Source organism: Ctenopharyngodon idella, chromosome 17, assembly GCF_019924925.1.
Source record: "Ctenopharyngodon idella isolate HZGC_01 chromosome 17, HZGC01, whole genome shotgun sequence".
Classification (NCBI taxonomy): Eukaryota; Metazoa; Chordata; class Actinopteri; order Cypriniformes; family Xenocyprididae; genus Ctenopharyngodon; species Ctenopharyngodon idella.
In genome coordinates, this window is record NC_067236.1 from 31,534,316 (window position 1) to 31,551,274 (window position 16,959).

At 35.6% G+C, this 16,959-nt stretch overlaps 1 protein-coding gene across 1 annotated transcript; it reads right to left on the reverse strand.

Annotated features, from left to right (window-relative positions):
• Positions 1-306: 306 nt before the first annotated feature.
• Positions 307-16,586, reverse strand: LOC127498606 (NACHT, LRR and PYD domains-containing protein 3-like). The gene is made up of 8 exons (XM_051868144.1): positions 16,445-16,586; positions 16,024-16,165; positions 9,928-11,778; positions 5,765-5,932; positions 5,417-5,590; positions 4,817-4,978; positions 3,816-3,862; positions 307-3,733 (listed from the first exon to the last, which is right to left on the reverse strand). Exons 2-8 carry the CDS (start codon positions 16,137-16,139, stop codon positions 3,546-3,548), a joined length of 2,706 nt encoding a protein of 901 aa, XP_051724104.1. The 5' UTR covers positions 16,140-16,165; positions 16,445-16,586; the 3' UTR covers positions 307-3,545.
• Between the last annotated feature and the right edge of the window lie 373 nt (positions 16,587-16,959).

Sequence of the window (16,959 nt, forward strand, 5' to 3'; positions counted from 1 at the left end):
TTGAAATTAAGCTGCTTTTATTGACTGATTATTGCAGTGGTCAGACACACTGTTAATAATTTTAATTATAGGCCTATAATTCATTGTATAAATGTCTGTAAATCATTTTCAATGATGAGTAAGCTAATCTAACAAATCTTTTGATTATCCTCGCAGCGCATCAGTTATGCGCTATGAAATTAGCCTATTGTGGCCCAAATTAATTTTAATATCAATTGAATAATAAAAGTAGGCCTACCCTAATAATAATAATAATAATAATAATTCAATATATAAATTGAAATGCTAAATTCTCTTTATCCATAGTTGATGCTTTTGACAATATCTCTGGAAACATATGGTCAATTGGTGCAACCCAGTATGTGGGTTTATTGTGCATATTTCAAACGCATAGTGTGACCAGTCAAGTCACAGCTCGACCATCGGACCACATAGTGTGAGCACATAAATCGTGCGCATTGGCTTTTAATCGCATGTGATATACTTGTACAGTGCGATTTATGTGTGATTTCAACAAGGTTACCAGCTCACAATGTATGCCCGCCTTTAGTTTTCTCAGTGTTCCGCACCGTCGGCTGAAGTTGGTCCTCATCGGCTTTTTTTCGGCCGATTCAACATGTTGAATCAGCGTCGGAGCTCGTTGGTCCATCTGATCATTCTGATTGGCTGTTCAGCTACTGCCACCTGCTGGTACGGAAAGGAATTTCATCTTACGCAGGAGCAGAACGGACGTGCTACTTGGCCATCGGCTGTCGAGCGTTGGTTTGGTGTGTCAGGGCAACTTTGGACCCAGACGCTGCCGACGTGAGCCAACCCCGCAGTCTGCTTTCGTCGCCACTAGTTTGTCCGCGTCAGTTTGGTGTGTTCCTACCTGTACATAGACAGTAATTTAACCACCACTTTCAAGGTCCACAAAGGAACTAAAGAAATCGTTAAAACAGTCGATGTGACTGCAGTGGTTCAACCTTAATTTTATGAAGCGACGAGGATATTTTTTGTGTGCAAAAAAACAAAAATAACGATGAGGGTGAGTAATGACAGAATTTTCAGTTTTGAGTGAACTAACCCTTTAAGTCATTTAATAACATCCTGGAGTACTTGAATGGAGTCAGAATATTTTATGATTTCAAGATAGAATATTGCCTTTGTAAACTGGATATTTGCTTTTCTAATTCAAAATTGTTTAGCTATTTTATCCTTGTTCTTTTTGCTTACATAAGAAATTATCATGCCATTTTTGTAGACATTCCATAGCACTGTAGGATCCATCTCTTCTAAATCATTAGAAAGAAATTGTTCTCTCTTAAATTCAACAAACAGGTCATCCATCAAATAATAAGGATCCAATTCCAAAATCGAGGGGCTTTTGAACTAACTGCAAGGTGTATAGAGATAGTGACTGGGGCGTGGTCAGAGATGATAATGGGAGCAGTGTTTGCTTGGTTGACCAGATGAGCCATATGACAAGAAATAAATATATAATCAATAAGGGAAGTGGTTTGATGGGGATGTGAAAAGAAAGTAAACTCTTTAGAGGTGGGGTTGTGAAATCTTTTTATTTCAAGAAGATTCTTTTCATGATAAGCATTAGCATTAGTGCAAGAGTAACTGAAGGGAATTTATCCATAGTAGGGTTACCCATTAAGATTATTGGGATATATACATCCAATAACAATTTATTATCATGAAGTAGATTCTTTATTAAAATAGAGATTAAAATCAACCTTCTTCATTAGAATATTATATTAATGAGAATATAATAGGGTTTTTTATGTAATAATATACAAACACCACTACAAACTTTTTGTAGAAAAATAAGAATAGTATTCATACCGCCAATAAAACAAAAGAAAGAAAAAATAATGAAATTTCTTTCTTATATTATTGTTATATTTCATTTCTACTGTGTAATTCCTATGCATGTCTGCACTATGTCTGTACTTTCTTCTGCACTGGAAGCTCCTGTCACTAAGACAAATTCCTTGTGTATGTAAACATACTTGGCAAATAAAGCTCATTCAGATTCTGACTCTCTCTGTTCCTTAGTAAAAGTTGGTCTCAGCAGCTTTGTGAATAGGTTTTAAGAGGAAACTCTTAGAACTTTTACTGCTATTTAGGAGAACTCTAAGTGGTAAGATAAAATGTTTTGTGAATACGGCCCCAGGCCTTTATAAAAACAAACATCTTCGAAACCAAGTATTTTTCTTAGCATAGTATTCATATGTTTATGATATCTAAATACATAAACTATGATACTGATCTGCAGCTTTTCCTGTACTTCAACTATGAAGTAATAATCAATTAATAAATATTAAATATTGTGAATATTGAAATGTGTGAATATTAAAGGAATAGTTCACCCAAAAATGAAAGTTGTCATCATTTACTCACCCTCAAGTTCTTGCAAACCTGTATGAATTTCTTTCTTCTGTTGAATACAAAATAAGATATTTTAAAGACTGTTGGTAAACAGAAAGTTGACAGTAGCCAGACTTCCATAGTTTTTTTTTTTTTTTTTGTCAATGGCTACCATCAACTGTTTGATTACCAACATACTTTAAAAAAAATCTTATGTGTTCAGCAGAAAAAATAAATTTATACAGATTTGCAAGAACTTGAGGGTGAGTAAATGATAAAATTTTCATTTTTGGGTGAACAATCCCTTTAAGAGTAAATTTCAATAAGAAGGTGCAAGTGACCTCTGGTGGTGAGATGAACGTACTGCACTGGAATCACACACTAATTTGACCATTTAAATATCAAACCATGCTGTAACTGATTCTTCATATAAAACAAGACTCACAACTTCACCTGCCACTGGAGTTTAAAACACAAGATTTTTTACATGCTAGATTTTATAATCCAGGCAACATTTTTTATATGTATGATAAATATTTGACATTACAATATTTCTAGTATCTGTGTTGACCCATATGTGATTTCATGTTCATGAGATGAAAAAAAAAAAAGATGAAAAAACATTTAAGAAAATAAATGTTATTGGTCATTAAATTAAAAATGGTTATAAAAACTTTCTTTTAAATATATTTGAGGATTTTGGAAGCAACAATTTAAAACAATTTAAAGATCAGCCTGTAATAATGTTGATGTCAAGAAACACAATAGAAGTCTGTGGTGTCTCAACGTGTGTGTGTTTCTATATACGCACTGAAATTAAAATTAGGAGAGAAAGAGTTTTCAGCTGTGCGAGCTAAAGAGAGAGATAATGTTAGAGCGTTTCTTTCACTCAACTGACACTGAACTATTAGAATAATGAAGCCCAAATCCAGCATACAGGGGTTCAGTGAATGTGCTGTTGAATGAGTGTAAGTTTGTGAGTGTGTGTAGAAGGACAGAGTGTTGGCCGACCAGTTAGAGGAACATGAAGGGACATATATGACTGTGCTCTTCTTGTGCTAGATGGTTAATCTGTCATTAAAACAGGACAGACTCCAGGACCTTTTACTGAATCCAAACCAGCAGTCATTGCTCCATCCTTTCCTGCTGATTCCTTTGTGTGTCACTGATATATCAGCCTTCTCGCTCTATTTACACTCCCATTTACAGCATCCAGTCTGCTTCTTACTACACACAACCCGAACAGACTTATCAAATGTCTCTGGATTATCAGGATACAAACGCTTCATCATAATACGTATCACCTTTCTGATCCTCTTAGGTAGAGCAGAACAATTAAGTGCGGTGTTTAAATCCAGTGTGGGCTCACATGCATCTTAACACAAGAAAAGAGATTAAAACATTCATGACAACAAAACAACGTGTGTGTATGTGTGTGTGCTTGTGTGTGTGCTTACATTTATGCGGCCCTTGTTTAATCCTGCTCTCTTCTCCATGATCTACACTATAAAAACAAAAGATTTCACACTAATTTTACAAAATAATGAAGTGTAAAATAAGCCAAAACACACAGTTAGATCTGTTTTTACTTCATGTCTCTGAAAGCAATGCAAATTTACTTTCTAGAGCAGCAACAGCATTTGAATTGATGTTTTGGGATCAGAGACTTGAGTCTGTTTCTCAGATGCCGTTATGAGTCACAAGCAGCTGTTGAGCTGAAGCAAGATCATCTTCAGTCACATGCTGTTTTTGAAATCACCCCCTATACCCTCATTCACTAGTCCCTACATTAGTCCACTAATATAGTCATCTTGAAGGAGTGAATGAAAACAAGTGAGTGAATTCGGACACTGAGTGCGCCAGAAGGGCTGCTGCTTTTGCATAGTTTGTGCTTGCTGTTTAATAATCATTTGAAACTTGGCAAACTGGCAGCTCCAGTAGTAATGAAAAAATTTATTTAGAACTCTGTGATGAAAACTATCACGTATAAACCTTAATAAAGCAATTTAATAATCAAGTAAAAATTAATTTATACCAGTATGATATTATGTTGTAGCCACATTGGGAAGTGGATGGATCGATGATTTAGCTTCGGGCACCATCCTCTGGTCAAGAAGTGGGAATTCATTTGGCACGACTCACACATTGCATTATGGGTATTCTCTAGGCGTTGAGTGTACATCGGTTGTACACTTGTTATTGCGGTGCATTATGTAATTGAATGACTTGACTCTGTAATGTCCACTTTGGTTTCGGACACCACTACAAATGGCCCTATTTAAGGGTATAGGAGGCGATTTCGGACACAGCCACAGAGTTCAAGACATGTCTTTACTTTTCTGTGCAGTATTTATGTGTATAAATTTGCTGTATGCGGGGATCTATCAGTTTTCAGTGACTTTACAGCACACACATGTACAAACACACTCGACAGGATGATTTTTAGTATTGAACATACTTGAGGTTGTCCAGTCTGTAGTTTGGATCAGAGAGCAGCTTGACTAATGATTGTCCTGGGTGATTGTAGCTCAGATCCAGCTCTCTCAGGTGTGAGGGGTTTGAACTCAGAGCTGAAGCCAGATAACAACAGCCTTCCTCTGTCACCATACAGCCAGATAATCTACACACAGAAATCATCACATGACTGGAGGTCATATTAAACTGATTCACACACATGAGTGTTCAGATTAAATCAAAGGATTCATTGATTCAGTGTAGCACTTTTCACAGATCACTGGTTACAGGTTTAGTTCAGCTGGACTAACTCTGGGTTCAGCATATTACTCAATGTCGCAGTGTTGATGGAGCAGAATTGATCTCAGTAATAGTTTCTGTTTATCTCCAATCCTCACAACTTTGACATTTTAAACAGTGAATCAAATCAAATCAAATAAAAAAATTTATAATAACATTCTGTAGCAAATACTAAGTCAAAGTCTTAAGATTTCAGGGTCTGCTAATATATTACAAACACACAGGAGATCATGACCACAGTAGAGGGCATCTTTAATTTCATAACCACATGAACCTTAATCAGTTTTTTTTTTTTTTTTTTTACTTCAGTATGTTGAGTTGACAGTGTGAACTCTTCAGTCCATCTGACAGAAGCTTCACTCCTGAATCCTGCAGGTCATTGTGACTCAGGTCCAGCTCTCTCAGTGAGGAGTTTGATGATTGTAGACACGAAGACAAACCTTCACAACACTGATCAGTGAGATTACAGAGGGACAATCTAAACGGACAAGAGTAAAAATATCCTCATGCATCTTGCCAAAATATGCAATTTTTCACTGTTTCTGATAACTAAAGAGTGATGGCCACAAATTTTGAAAATGATTGCATTATCAGACACTGATGGGCCAATTTATTGTCTGGACTGAATTGCATTTTAATGAAAATTACAAACCTCAGTATGTTGAGTTGACAGTAGCTCTTTAGTCCATCAGAGAGCAGCTTCACTCCTGAATCCTGCAGGTCATTGTAACTCAGGTCAAGCTCTCTCAGTGAGTTTGATGATTGTAGAGATGAAGACAAACTTTCACAGCACTCATCAGTGAGATTACAGTCAGCAAGTCTATAAAAAAGAATTAAAGTACAATAAAGAAAAAAAAGATCTGTTTTCTGATCCCAAGACTAATATTCTGGATCAGGAGTTAATCATATCTGAAAAATCACATTTATTAACTAACAAGGATGAAACAAGTTGAAATATGGAGATAAGTTAAAATATTGTTTTCTGTGTTCTGCATATGGCATTGACCACATATTGATCCCATGACTGGTATTTTCTTCAATTAATAGATTGTGAATAGGTATGGGCCTGTTCCCGGTTTCAAGATATACTGCAGTTTGAAAAGGTTACAGTTTCAAAACTACTAAATTTTTTTTGTCATATCATTCCTGCGGTATGAGCTGTTTTTTATGTCTCGTCAAAGACGGAAAGTGCAGGAATCCCACAGGTTGTGTGCAGCATATAAAGTAGCATGACTCCTCGCCCTCTGGCTGGTGCAACCAGTCATTCACATTTCACCTGTGTGTAGGATGGTTGAATGGAGGTGAACCCCTCGAAAAAGATGATGGGGGGTGGCTGGTAACTGTATGATGATTGAAATCACGAAATGGCCTTAAACAATTACTAAATAAACTGCAAAATATTACATTTTCTAATACATTTATTTCATGGATGAATTGCTTCTGGCAGCAGTGCTCGAGCTTGCGCCGCCACCTGCAGGACACTATTAGCATGTTTGTAAGGGTTTAAAGCGCTAAATGTGTGGAAAAATCGGCGCTGAAACAGTGTTATCCACCAGCTGCCCGGTAACTTTTTTAAGAATTTTGACAATGCATGGATTTGAGAACATAATCTGTCTTAGTGTGATCATCTAATCACAACTGTTGTGATGTAATTATAGAAATATATAGTCTGACGCACTGCTTGGAGTAAAACAGCTTTCAGCTTCGATTCACAGAAAATGCTTCTCTGCAAGTGCTGTGCGTGTTTGAGTCCCTTGCATTTGGGAACGCAACATGAGTCAACCATCCGTAATGAGTGTCGTTTATAAATCTCAAAGAGATATGTCTTCCTGGATCTCTGTGGTATTCCATCAAAATAAAAGTGCGATGATTTAATGTTTGAAAGCAAGCAATAAAGACATCCATAAATGTTAGTATTGTAATTTTACTGTTGTTCTGTAAAATAAAAAATAATAATGATTTAATAATAACTTTTAATATTTTCATTATAACCATTAATACCTGTAATGTCTTGTTTTAGGTGTTATGTTTCATGTTTTTTGTTTTCATGTTCATGGTTCATGTCTTTTATTTTGTAGTTTTATTCATGTTGCTTGCTTGTGTCATGCTTCCCTTGCTCCTCATGTTCTCCCTTAGTCTATGTGTCATGTTATGATTGGTTGTTTATAGTCATGTGGTTTTCATTTCTGTTCTGTCATTGGTTCCCTTGTTCCTTGTGTCACTTGCTCATTGGTTGTCTTAGTCATGTGTTCACTTGGTTCTTGTATTTAAAGCCATTGTTTCCCCATGTTACTTTGTTGTGTATTGTTAATGTAACCCTACTGTTGGTGAGTGTCATGTCAAGTCTGTTCATAGTCAAGTCTGTTCATAGTCAAGTCTGCTCATTGCCAAGTCTGCTCATGTTTAAGTCTGCTCATCGTCAAGTCTGCTTATGTTCATGTTCATGTTGGTTGCATTCTTTGGTTTGTTCACTTTGGATAATTCAATAAACTGCACTTGGGTTCATCAAGCTCGCCTTCAGAGGACTGATCGTTACAATACCCAATGTTTTTTGTTTGTTTTTTACCAGAAAAATCATTTAGAAAAAAATAATTATTATTTAATAGGGTTATATTATTTATGTTCTAAATCTAATATTTGAGCTCCAGGTTTAGGCTTTCTGAACTTAACTGCAATTACTTTATATAATTTTAATTTAATTAAGAATAAATAAATTATTTAATGATTTAACCTAACATACATGTTTACTACTGTTCCAAATATTCTATATTCTATTCTATACAATAAACATTGACTGACGATCAGCTCAAAAATGTTTAAATTAGTATGATACTTTAAGTTATTATGAAACCGACTCCAGATCAGTTATAATCATATATTTGACACAAGTAAAGGTCTGTTTGCTGATATCATGACAAAAAACAAAGATTCTACACAACAGTGCAGCAAAATATGAGAATGAAATAATTGTTTATTTATTAAAGTACTGTTGTATAATACAGTAGTGAACCGTGACTCTTTAGAACCATGGCCCTCTCACACCTTTCCCTCGTCAGGAAAAAAGTAAACAAAGCCTAAAATCAGCCTAGCTTACTCTGTTCTCTTCTATAATACTCCATGTTATCTTTGACAAGAAATGCCACAGGCAAACATCTGAGTGAGCGTGAGAGTTATCAAAATTAAACAAAAAGTAATAAAATGCAAATCCTCATTACATATAATTGCATCGTCACACAATTGGTGTGTGTATTTCAGCGGAATATGGTGACAACTGGCCACAAAACCAACAAAATTTAATGTAAGCTGATGCATGACAGTGCTCAGACCAAAGCACATTAGTGACAGACACTTCCGCATCACAGACAGCGAACAGCAATCGTGGCATCTTGAAAACAGCATGGTTAATATATTAGCAATGAGGTCATCCTCATTAATGTTGTTTTCCGGTTTCAATAATGAATAGTGCTGTAATATCGTGTTTCCCATAACAGGCGGAACGAATCATAACATTGGTGATAGCAAGCCCCACCCATTTACAATATGACCGGCCAATTTTCCTGTAATTTGAAATTCGTCTCTCATTGACTTGCTATGGCTTGGCCCTCTGTAATTTTACAGCTGGACCACCAATCACAGAGCTGAAAGCGTTAGACAGAAAAATCTTAATATGGAGAAAACAGACATCTACACAACACAAACTGAATAGGCAGATTTGAAGAGTTTATTTTCTCAAAAAGATTATGTCTATTGTCAAATTATAAATTCCTAAAATAACATTAGAACTTTTGACTTATTAAAAAAGTTCTTACTTTTTAAACTAAAAGTTTGTAAATATTATTTTTGCAATAGCCCTGATGTTTCCCCTCTGTTATAATATCAAAGAAATGCAATTACCCTGCCTCCTTGTCTATTGTAGATATCTTTTTGTTACACATATTTAGCCAATGTACTGATTACAATGCACTGCATATAATGCATGTGTACAATGTTATTTATATTTGTTTCTATGAAATGCCTTATACTGTAGTGTCAGAGATGTACAGTAATTGTTAGTTATGTATGTATGTGTGCCTAAACATGAGAAGGAGGAGCAGAAGAGTGTGCATTTATGTGTGTGTTCAAGGACACACAAAAAACTGTGGTTCTAATGTGGTTATACTCCTCGAACTTTAAAAGGAAATCAGCCATCTTGGTTGAGTTTACTGGAGTTCAAGGACATGAAAAGGCAGACAGCCTTTACCTGCAAGGCCTTGAGAAGGATCTTGGAAACTTTGGGAAAGTTACAACTACCTCTTTACATACTGATATACATAAGTTCCCCTGACACCTAGAAGCCCAGAGCTGAGGACAAAAAACCCCAAGCTGAAGACAAGAAGCCAAGAGCTGACTACACCTTTGATTCAAAGTGGGATTATTAGAGTTTAAATACAAAGTTTTATTTGCCTTTACATTATTGTTTATTATAAAAAGAAAAGTAACCAATTAAAAGAATTTATTGATTACAAAAACTGCCTAACCAGGCTTGATTTATAGTGTTTTAAGACTTTGAATAAAAACATACCAAAGAGATAATCATTTAAAATGCTTATAATTTAGGCCAGACTCGACTTACTTTACCCAACAAGAGAATAATAAATAATAAGGCTAAAGGCGTTAAGATCAAAGTGCACACCGCAAAACAATACTTTATCATTCACATTCTTATTAATGGTCCTAGATAAACACTCTGTCTGTCTTTTGCTGGCTACATGTCAAAGAAAAGTGTCAAAGAAAAAACATTCAGTCCGATTTCCAATCACATAAATTAATACTCACAGAGCTTTTCTGCAGTTCAGCACAGCTGGTATCAGTCTCTTTCTACCCTCATCTGATGTGTTGTATTTCTTCAGATCAAACTCATCCAGTTCCTTCTCTGATATCTGAAGCATGTAGGCGATTGTTGAGCAGTGAGACGGAGAGAGTTGATTCACTGAGTGATTCTCTGATTTCACAAAGTCCTGAATCTCTCTGCACAGAGTCTGATCCTTCATTTCCAGAAGACAGAGGAACAGATTAATGCATCTGTCAGCTGAGAGACAATCAAATCCCTTAATTTTGTCTTTAATGTACTGTGAGATTCTCTTGGTGATCTCTGTGCTCTTCACTGTGTGTGTCAGTAGATCCTGTAAGAGTCTCTGATTGGACTCCAGTGAGATGCCCAGCAGGAACCGCAGGAAAAGATGCAGGTGTCCATTTTCATTCCGTAAGGATTTACGAACTGCTACTTCTAGTAGCTCATACAGAGAGTTTTTCTGACTGTACTGCTGATATCTTTTATTCAGAAACATCTTCAGTGAGTTCTCATTTTTGACAGCATGGCAGTAAAACAGATATAAAGCAGCTAGAAACTCCTGAAAGCTCAGATGAATGAAGCAGTAGACTTTCCTCTGATGAATCACAGATTCCTCCTTAAAGATCTCAGTGCAAATCCCCGAATACACTGAGGCGTCAGTGACGTCTATGCCACTCTCAATCAGGTCCTCCTCATAGAACATCACATTGCCCTTCATCAGCTGTTTGAAAGCTAGTTCAGCAAGTTTCACAATCACATCTCTATTGGACTTCAAGATTTTCTCGGGATCTTTCTCATCATACTTCTGATTCCTCATATTGATCTGAGTCAGCAGGAAGTGGATGTACATTTCAGTCAGAGTTTGGGGGATTTCTGTTTGTTTCAGGTGGTTTTGAAACACAGTGGCTGAGATCCAACAGAAGACAGGTATGTGGCACATGATGTCAAGGCTTCTTGATTTTCTAATGTCTGAAATTATTCTGCTGGCTTGATGCTCGTCACTGATCCTCTTCCTGAAATATTCCTCCTTCTGATGCTCATTGAATCCCTGAATTTCTGTCACACGGTTGATGTATTTGGAGGGGATCTGATTTGCTGCTGCTGGTCTGGAGGTGATCCAGATGAGAGCAGAGGGAAGCAGGTCTCCTCTGATGAGGTTTGACATCAACACACCCACTGATGAAGACTCATTCACATCACAAACCTTTTCATCATCATCTGAAAACATCAGTGCAATTCTGCTTTCATCCAAACCATCAAAGATGAAAACAACTTTACACTCCTCATAAATCTTTGAGTCCAGATCTTGAAGTTCAGGGTGAAAGTCCAGCAGAAGTCTGTGAAGACTGTACTGCTGATCTTTAATCAAATTCAGCTCTCGAAATGGAAGCACAAACATGAAATCTACATCCTGATTGGCTTTTCCCTCGGCCCAGTCCAGAATGAACTTCTGCACAGAGATGGTTTTTCCAATTCCAGCAATGCCCTTAGTAAGTACAGACTTGATTTTGTCTTTGTCCTCACATCCTGGTTGATGCAAGGGATTAAAGATGTCATTGCAGTAGATTGGAGTGCCTTGTGTTCGAGCCGTTTTCTCCATCTGTACAACCTCATGTTCTTCATTTACCCCTTCACTCTCACCCTCTATGATGTAGAGCTGTGTGTACATCCTGTTCAGGAGGGTTTGATTCTCTTTTAGTTTGATTCCCTCAAATAATCTCTCATATTTGTTCTTCATGCTGGTTTTGTGTTTGTCTTTGACTCTCTGCCTGATGAGGGTCTGACAGTCGGAGTCAGTGAAAGTCACTTGTCTGATCACCTCATCTCTCTTCCATCTGCAGAAACAGTGGGGAGAAAAGGACAAACAACTGTGCAAATGCATTTTTATAAATGTTTCTAATACACCAATCTCTAAAATTTAATTATTTTAATTGTTTTAAATAATTAAAATGACACCACATTTAGACCAAATTAACACTATTTTCAAATTTAATTTATATTTTAATTTAGTATTAGGCAGTATTAGGTTAGATTTTGAAATTTCTGTGTCTTTGTATTTACATGTCTGTTTTGTTTTAGTACATTTTAGTTTCAGGTGTAGCTGGCTCTTATTTATCCCAATAGTACTAGTGGTTTTAGACTCTATACTGGCACCTGCCCTGGATGCATGGGGTTTGTTTACTAACTACTGCTGCTTTACACAGAAGCTCATTTTTTGTAGCTTTTTGTACTTGTTTTTCTCTGTCTCAAAGTAAACACTGGACTTAGGATGGCTCCAGAACACTTGTCAAAACTACAGGTAACTACAGGGTATTTGGAGCCAAATTGCAGAGGGGTAAAATAAGCAAAAATAATCTGCCAATGAGGTGAGAAAAATAATCTTATTTCCAACCAAAAACCAGATTATTTTGCTTACCCCATTGGCAGATTATTCTGCTTGTTTTAAGGAAAAACTCACTTAATTTTGACTTATTTTTTCTGAAAACAAGACAATAATTTTTACTTGTTAAGAAAATGCTTCTTGATTTAAGAATGTTTAGATATTTGGACTGGAAACAAGACAAAAAATCTAAGTAAGAAAAGCATTTTTTGCAGTGTTTGAAGATGGTAGCATCATTATTTTTTACATTGACAGAAAACTGTAGTGAAAACTTTAGCAATCTTTGTTGTATTATATTCTAACAGTGATAGTTAAAAAATGGTACATGTAAATTGTACATGTTACAAATTATGATGGCTTTAAAGCTGATTTGTACTCTCTGGCATTTTAGTACATTAGTGTATGGATGGTTTTATGTCTTGTTTTGTTGTTCTATTGGTTTCTATTGTAATGTACAGCACTTTGGAACTACTGTGTAGCTTGTAAGGTGCTATATAAATAAAGAAACAAACAAACAGTTAATTGTACACATTTTCAGTGGTCGAAAACAAAATGTCGATCACTTTGCATACAGCTGATACTTTTTTCTTTTAAAGAGGAATATCTGAACAACAACAACAACAAAAAATTTAGAGTCTTAGATATCTATCTAGTTATATAGATATCTGTAACAACAAAATCTCCTAATATTGCGTATCTATAGCATGAGTTTATGTGTGTATTTGGCGTGCTATTTATATGCTAAAATTAATTTTGCGTGCATATGATACACAATGGGTAGGATTAGTGGTGTGGGGTAGGGGCGTATTATATGTACATGTGCGTGGACATAATCTGAATGTCATCTTAAGGTTTTAGATCCAGTCACTGTGTTCCATTAGTGCTGCTCAATTTTAATTTCAGGAGGTTTTAAATCTGGGGACAGAAAAACAGGAATCGCAATATTGCTTAAATGTGATAATTAAACTTCAAAAGGCTATGATTTAATTAATTAAATGCGAGCGCTGTATGTTTCCATGTAAAAATGTGCCCATATTTATGCCAAGTGATTGCTTTAATTTATGGTGTTTAAATCATATGTAAACTTGAATTTCGGACAGGAACGTTTTGAATGCATTTTCTTTAAATATTACCTCTGTATAATGCCTATAATAATGTAGTGTTTATAAGCGCAGCTCTACTTTGTGTAATGCTATAATTCTACTGTATAGTTCCACAAGCGCCACCTACTGGCAAAGACTGTTTTTGCTTACTCACGTACACTATGTTCCAAATTATTATGCAAGTGACATATCAGTAGGATATTTTAGCACAATAAACATTAGTCTTTCAAAGAAAGTGTTTGTTTGTTTTATTTCTCATATATTTTTAGACAGGTTTGTTAAATAGTTTGCCAGGCCTACTTGGGTAAACAAATATGAAACCTACCTAAAGATGTTGTTTCACATTATTAAGCAAGTCACAGTTTTCATGCAATATGGGGAGGAAGAAAGATCTTTCTGAAGATGAAATGCATAAAAGGGTGCAAAAGGAATAAAAAAACAACAACAAATATTTTGTGAAAACTGAACACAGATTTTCAAATTGTCAAAAGATTTGTGAGTGAAATAGAGTCTTCATGTATTTCTAAACCCGCTGTAAAGATTTCTATTTGTGAGCTTTGTTTATAATTATAATTATATTATTTAGGAGTGGCTGAAATGCAACTTTACGCACAACTGCCAGCCTGCATGGAGAGGTTCTTGAGACTCCAGAGACACCAGCAGCTTCAAATACCTGTTTGCTGCTCAACACCAGCTTTTTTACAGTTGCCCTTTTAATAATTTAATAATCTTTTAATAATTTAATGCTTGACAGAAACTTTCCTTAATAAGGCTTCAGCTAACCGAGTTCTTATGTGCTCTAAATAACTCACAAATCTTTTGACAGTTTGATAATCTCTATTCAGTTTTCACAAAATGTTAGTTGTTTTCATGCCTTTTGCAAGACACAGCACCTTTTCATGCTTTTCATCTGCAGAAAGATCTTTCTTCCTTCCCTATATTGCATGAAAACAAAGTGTTGTAAATGTTAACAGGTGTATCGACAGAACAATTTAGACAAATATTTGGCAGCAAGATAAAATAACATTTTTATCTGGGGTGTGGGGCCTACAGTAATGCTGCAGCCCAGGAGCCTCTGGTTATCTTACTGACGTGTGATGTCTGCGTGTGCAGGGTGTTGACAGGCAGGTAGGACATAGTTCATCTGACATTACATGCAGTTGATTGATGACTAATATGATGCAAGGCAACAACTCACTGCATAACGAAGCCTATGGAATGCAGTCAGAAAGTCCCTTAAATTACAGATATAGGGGCAAAAATGGCCGATTGAGTTTTTGTCTCATATTTAGATCATATGAGTTAAGCAATATCACACGAGCAACGAGTGCAATATCACAAGTGCTGTTGTCCCATAGCCTATATAACGAGTGCAAATGCAATACTGACTTTATACAACAGTTAAGTAAATAAGAAGTTAATGTTGTTATTTTAGACACTATATTGTCTATTTTGTTCTATTTTGCTAATAAAAATTTAAAGACAAAGCAGAACTGTTCGTCTCCGTGCAATGGACAGCAGTGTTTCATTTCAGAATCTGCATTTTGAACTAACCGAGTGAAATCAATGATTCAGCAGACCATTCATAAAAGACTTGTTGGACTTGAAGCAGCGCTACACAGACCAATCGGTGTATGAAATCAAAGAACAGCCAGAGCGATTCAAAAGCAAACAGAGACATCTGCTCTCTAATCGCCCTCGTGATACTTTAATGTCATACATGTCATCAGTCTGTGTAGCGCTGCTTCAAGTCCAACAAGCCTAAAGAGAACCACTGACTTCACTCCTGATGAATCAATCAGCTGTTTGAATGAATCGAATGAATGAATGAACGACTTAATCATTAAGACATTCACTGCCACCTACTGGCAGATATAATTTCTTATTTAGAGTCTAATTTTACATTAATGTATATTTGATGCTTTACACAATAATGACTTCAAATTATCTTTTGGGGGTAATTCCTCAGCCAAAACTGATGTGCGAATAAATTGCGATTAATTAGATTAATTAATCGCCACAACATGTAATTAATTAGATAAAAAAATGTAATCGCTCGACAACCCTAATAAATATATTTAGACCACTTAACTTAATGATTGCTATCAGGATGTGAAGAGACTTTAAACCAGCATAACAATGTTTCTGGAAAAAATTCACCTACTCTGCCTTTAAGTCACATTTGCCTGTTTTATTGTCTAGGCCATTCTTTAACAATTTCAATAGAGCAGTAAATTGTTCATGAATTAAACTAATCCACACCATATTAAAATATATAACAAATTGTAATTATACACAACTAGCTTAATTTCAAAGATTGCTCCAATAGAAGTGCATGAATCCATTTGTGATTGTCATTATGATGCACAATAATGGTCACAGAAATGTTTTTAAAAAACAGGCTTAACTGGTTTTCATTTTCAGAAGAAAGAGGAGAGCTGAGAAAAAGATGGTCATTTATGAAACAAAGGTAAACAAGATTTCTTTCTTTCTGGTATCAGATGGTAAGGCCCAGAGGTGGGCAGCATTTTTACCCCATTACTGTACTGTACTGTATTTTTTTTTCACTGCAGCAGTTAAACAATGTTTATACTCACTCAGGGTCAGAGGTCACTGCTCCACCTCTGAGATCAGGGGGAATGATCAAGGACTCAACACTCTGACTGCATCTCAGAACACCCTCCTCCTCCTCTCTCTTCTCATAGACACTCATATTAGAGGCAGTGCACTTGAAACAGACTAAAAATGTACAACAATTTTAAACATTAGATATACAGAATATAACATGAGAATAAAAAAAGCTTTAGGTATAATTTACTTATTTCAGTATGGCAGTGAATTGTTCACAAGCTAGACAAATGTTTATTTTTTTGGTTTGTAATTTAATACAATGTTTATGTTAACAGAAGAGATTCTCCAAATGCTGCTGATATGTCTCAGAAATCAGTGATCACATTAAGATAAGTTGTTATAGATAGTACTATATATGAACTCAGGAATATGTTTGTTCAAACCTACCTCTGTCTCAACAATGAAGAACATCAAACACAAACTTCATCCAGTTCATAAACCCGTCCTGTGTCTAGATAACAGCATTAAACTGATCTGTTCTCAAACTGATCCACATTATTCTCTAACAGCTTTTCTCTACTAATGCTCATGTTTGTCACAAAAAATGTTGTCAAGTTAAACTGGTTCAACCGGTCTAAATTTTTACCTGTAAGGTTGCCTGTCACTGATTCTTGAGACAAGGGGCAAAACATGTTTTAGAAGTTAGTTTTTATTATTTAATAATACATTATTTTTAAACTGATATATTGGTAGACAAAGGTCTCAGCTAATGAACCATGTAAGGGAACAGGTTTTTCTTCCCTAAAAATGTACATTTATTTACTTCGGAACTGAATTTTTTTTGTGTCAGCTCCATCAGACGCATTAAAAAGCAAGATATTTTAATTTGATCTATCCAACAACAGTGTAAAGTCTTCAGTTATGTTATAAAAGTGTTCAGTAAAGGAGCTAAGTGAAAAAAA

Excerpts from the sequence above, each read along its gene's own strand:
- LOC127498606 (XM_051868144.1), bottom strand. The coding sequence starts at position 16,139 with ATGAGTGTCTATGAGAAGAGAGAGGAGGAGGAGGGTGTTCTGAGATGC. Across the intron at positions 5,933-9,927 it reads CTGAACTGCAGAAAAGCTCT|ACTTGCTGACTGTAATCTCA; the intron begins GTGAGTATTAAT and ends TCTTTTTTATAG. Across the intron at positions 5,591-5,764 it reads TGTCAACTCAACATACTGAG|ATTGTCCCTCTGTAATCTCA; the intron begins GTTTGTAATTTT and ends TTGTCCGTTTAG.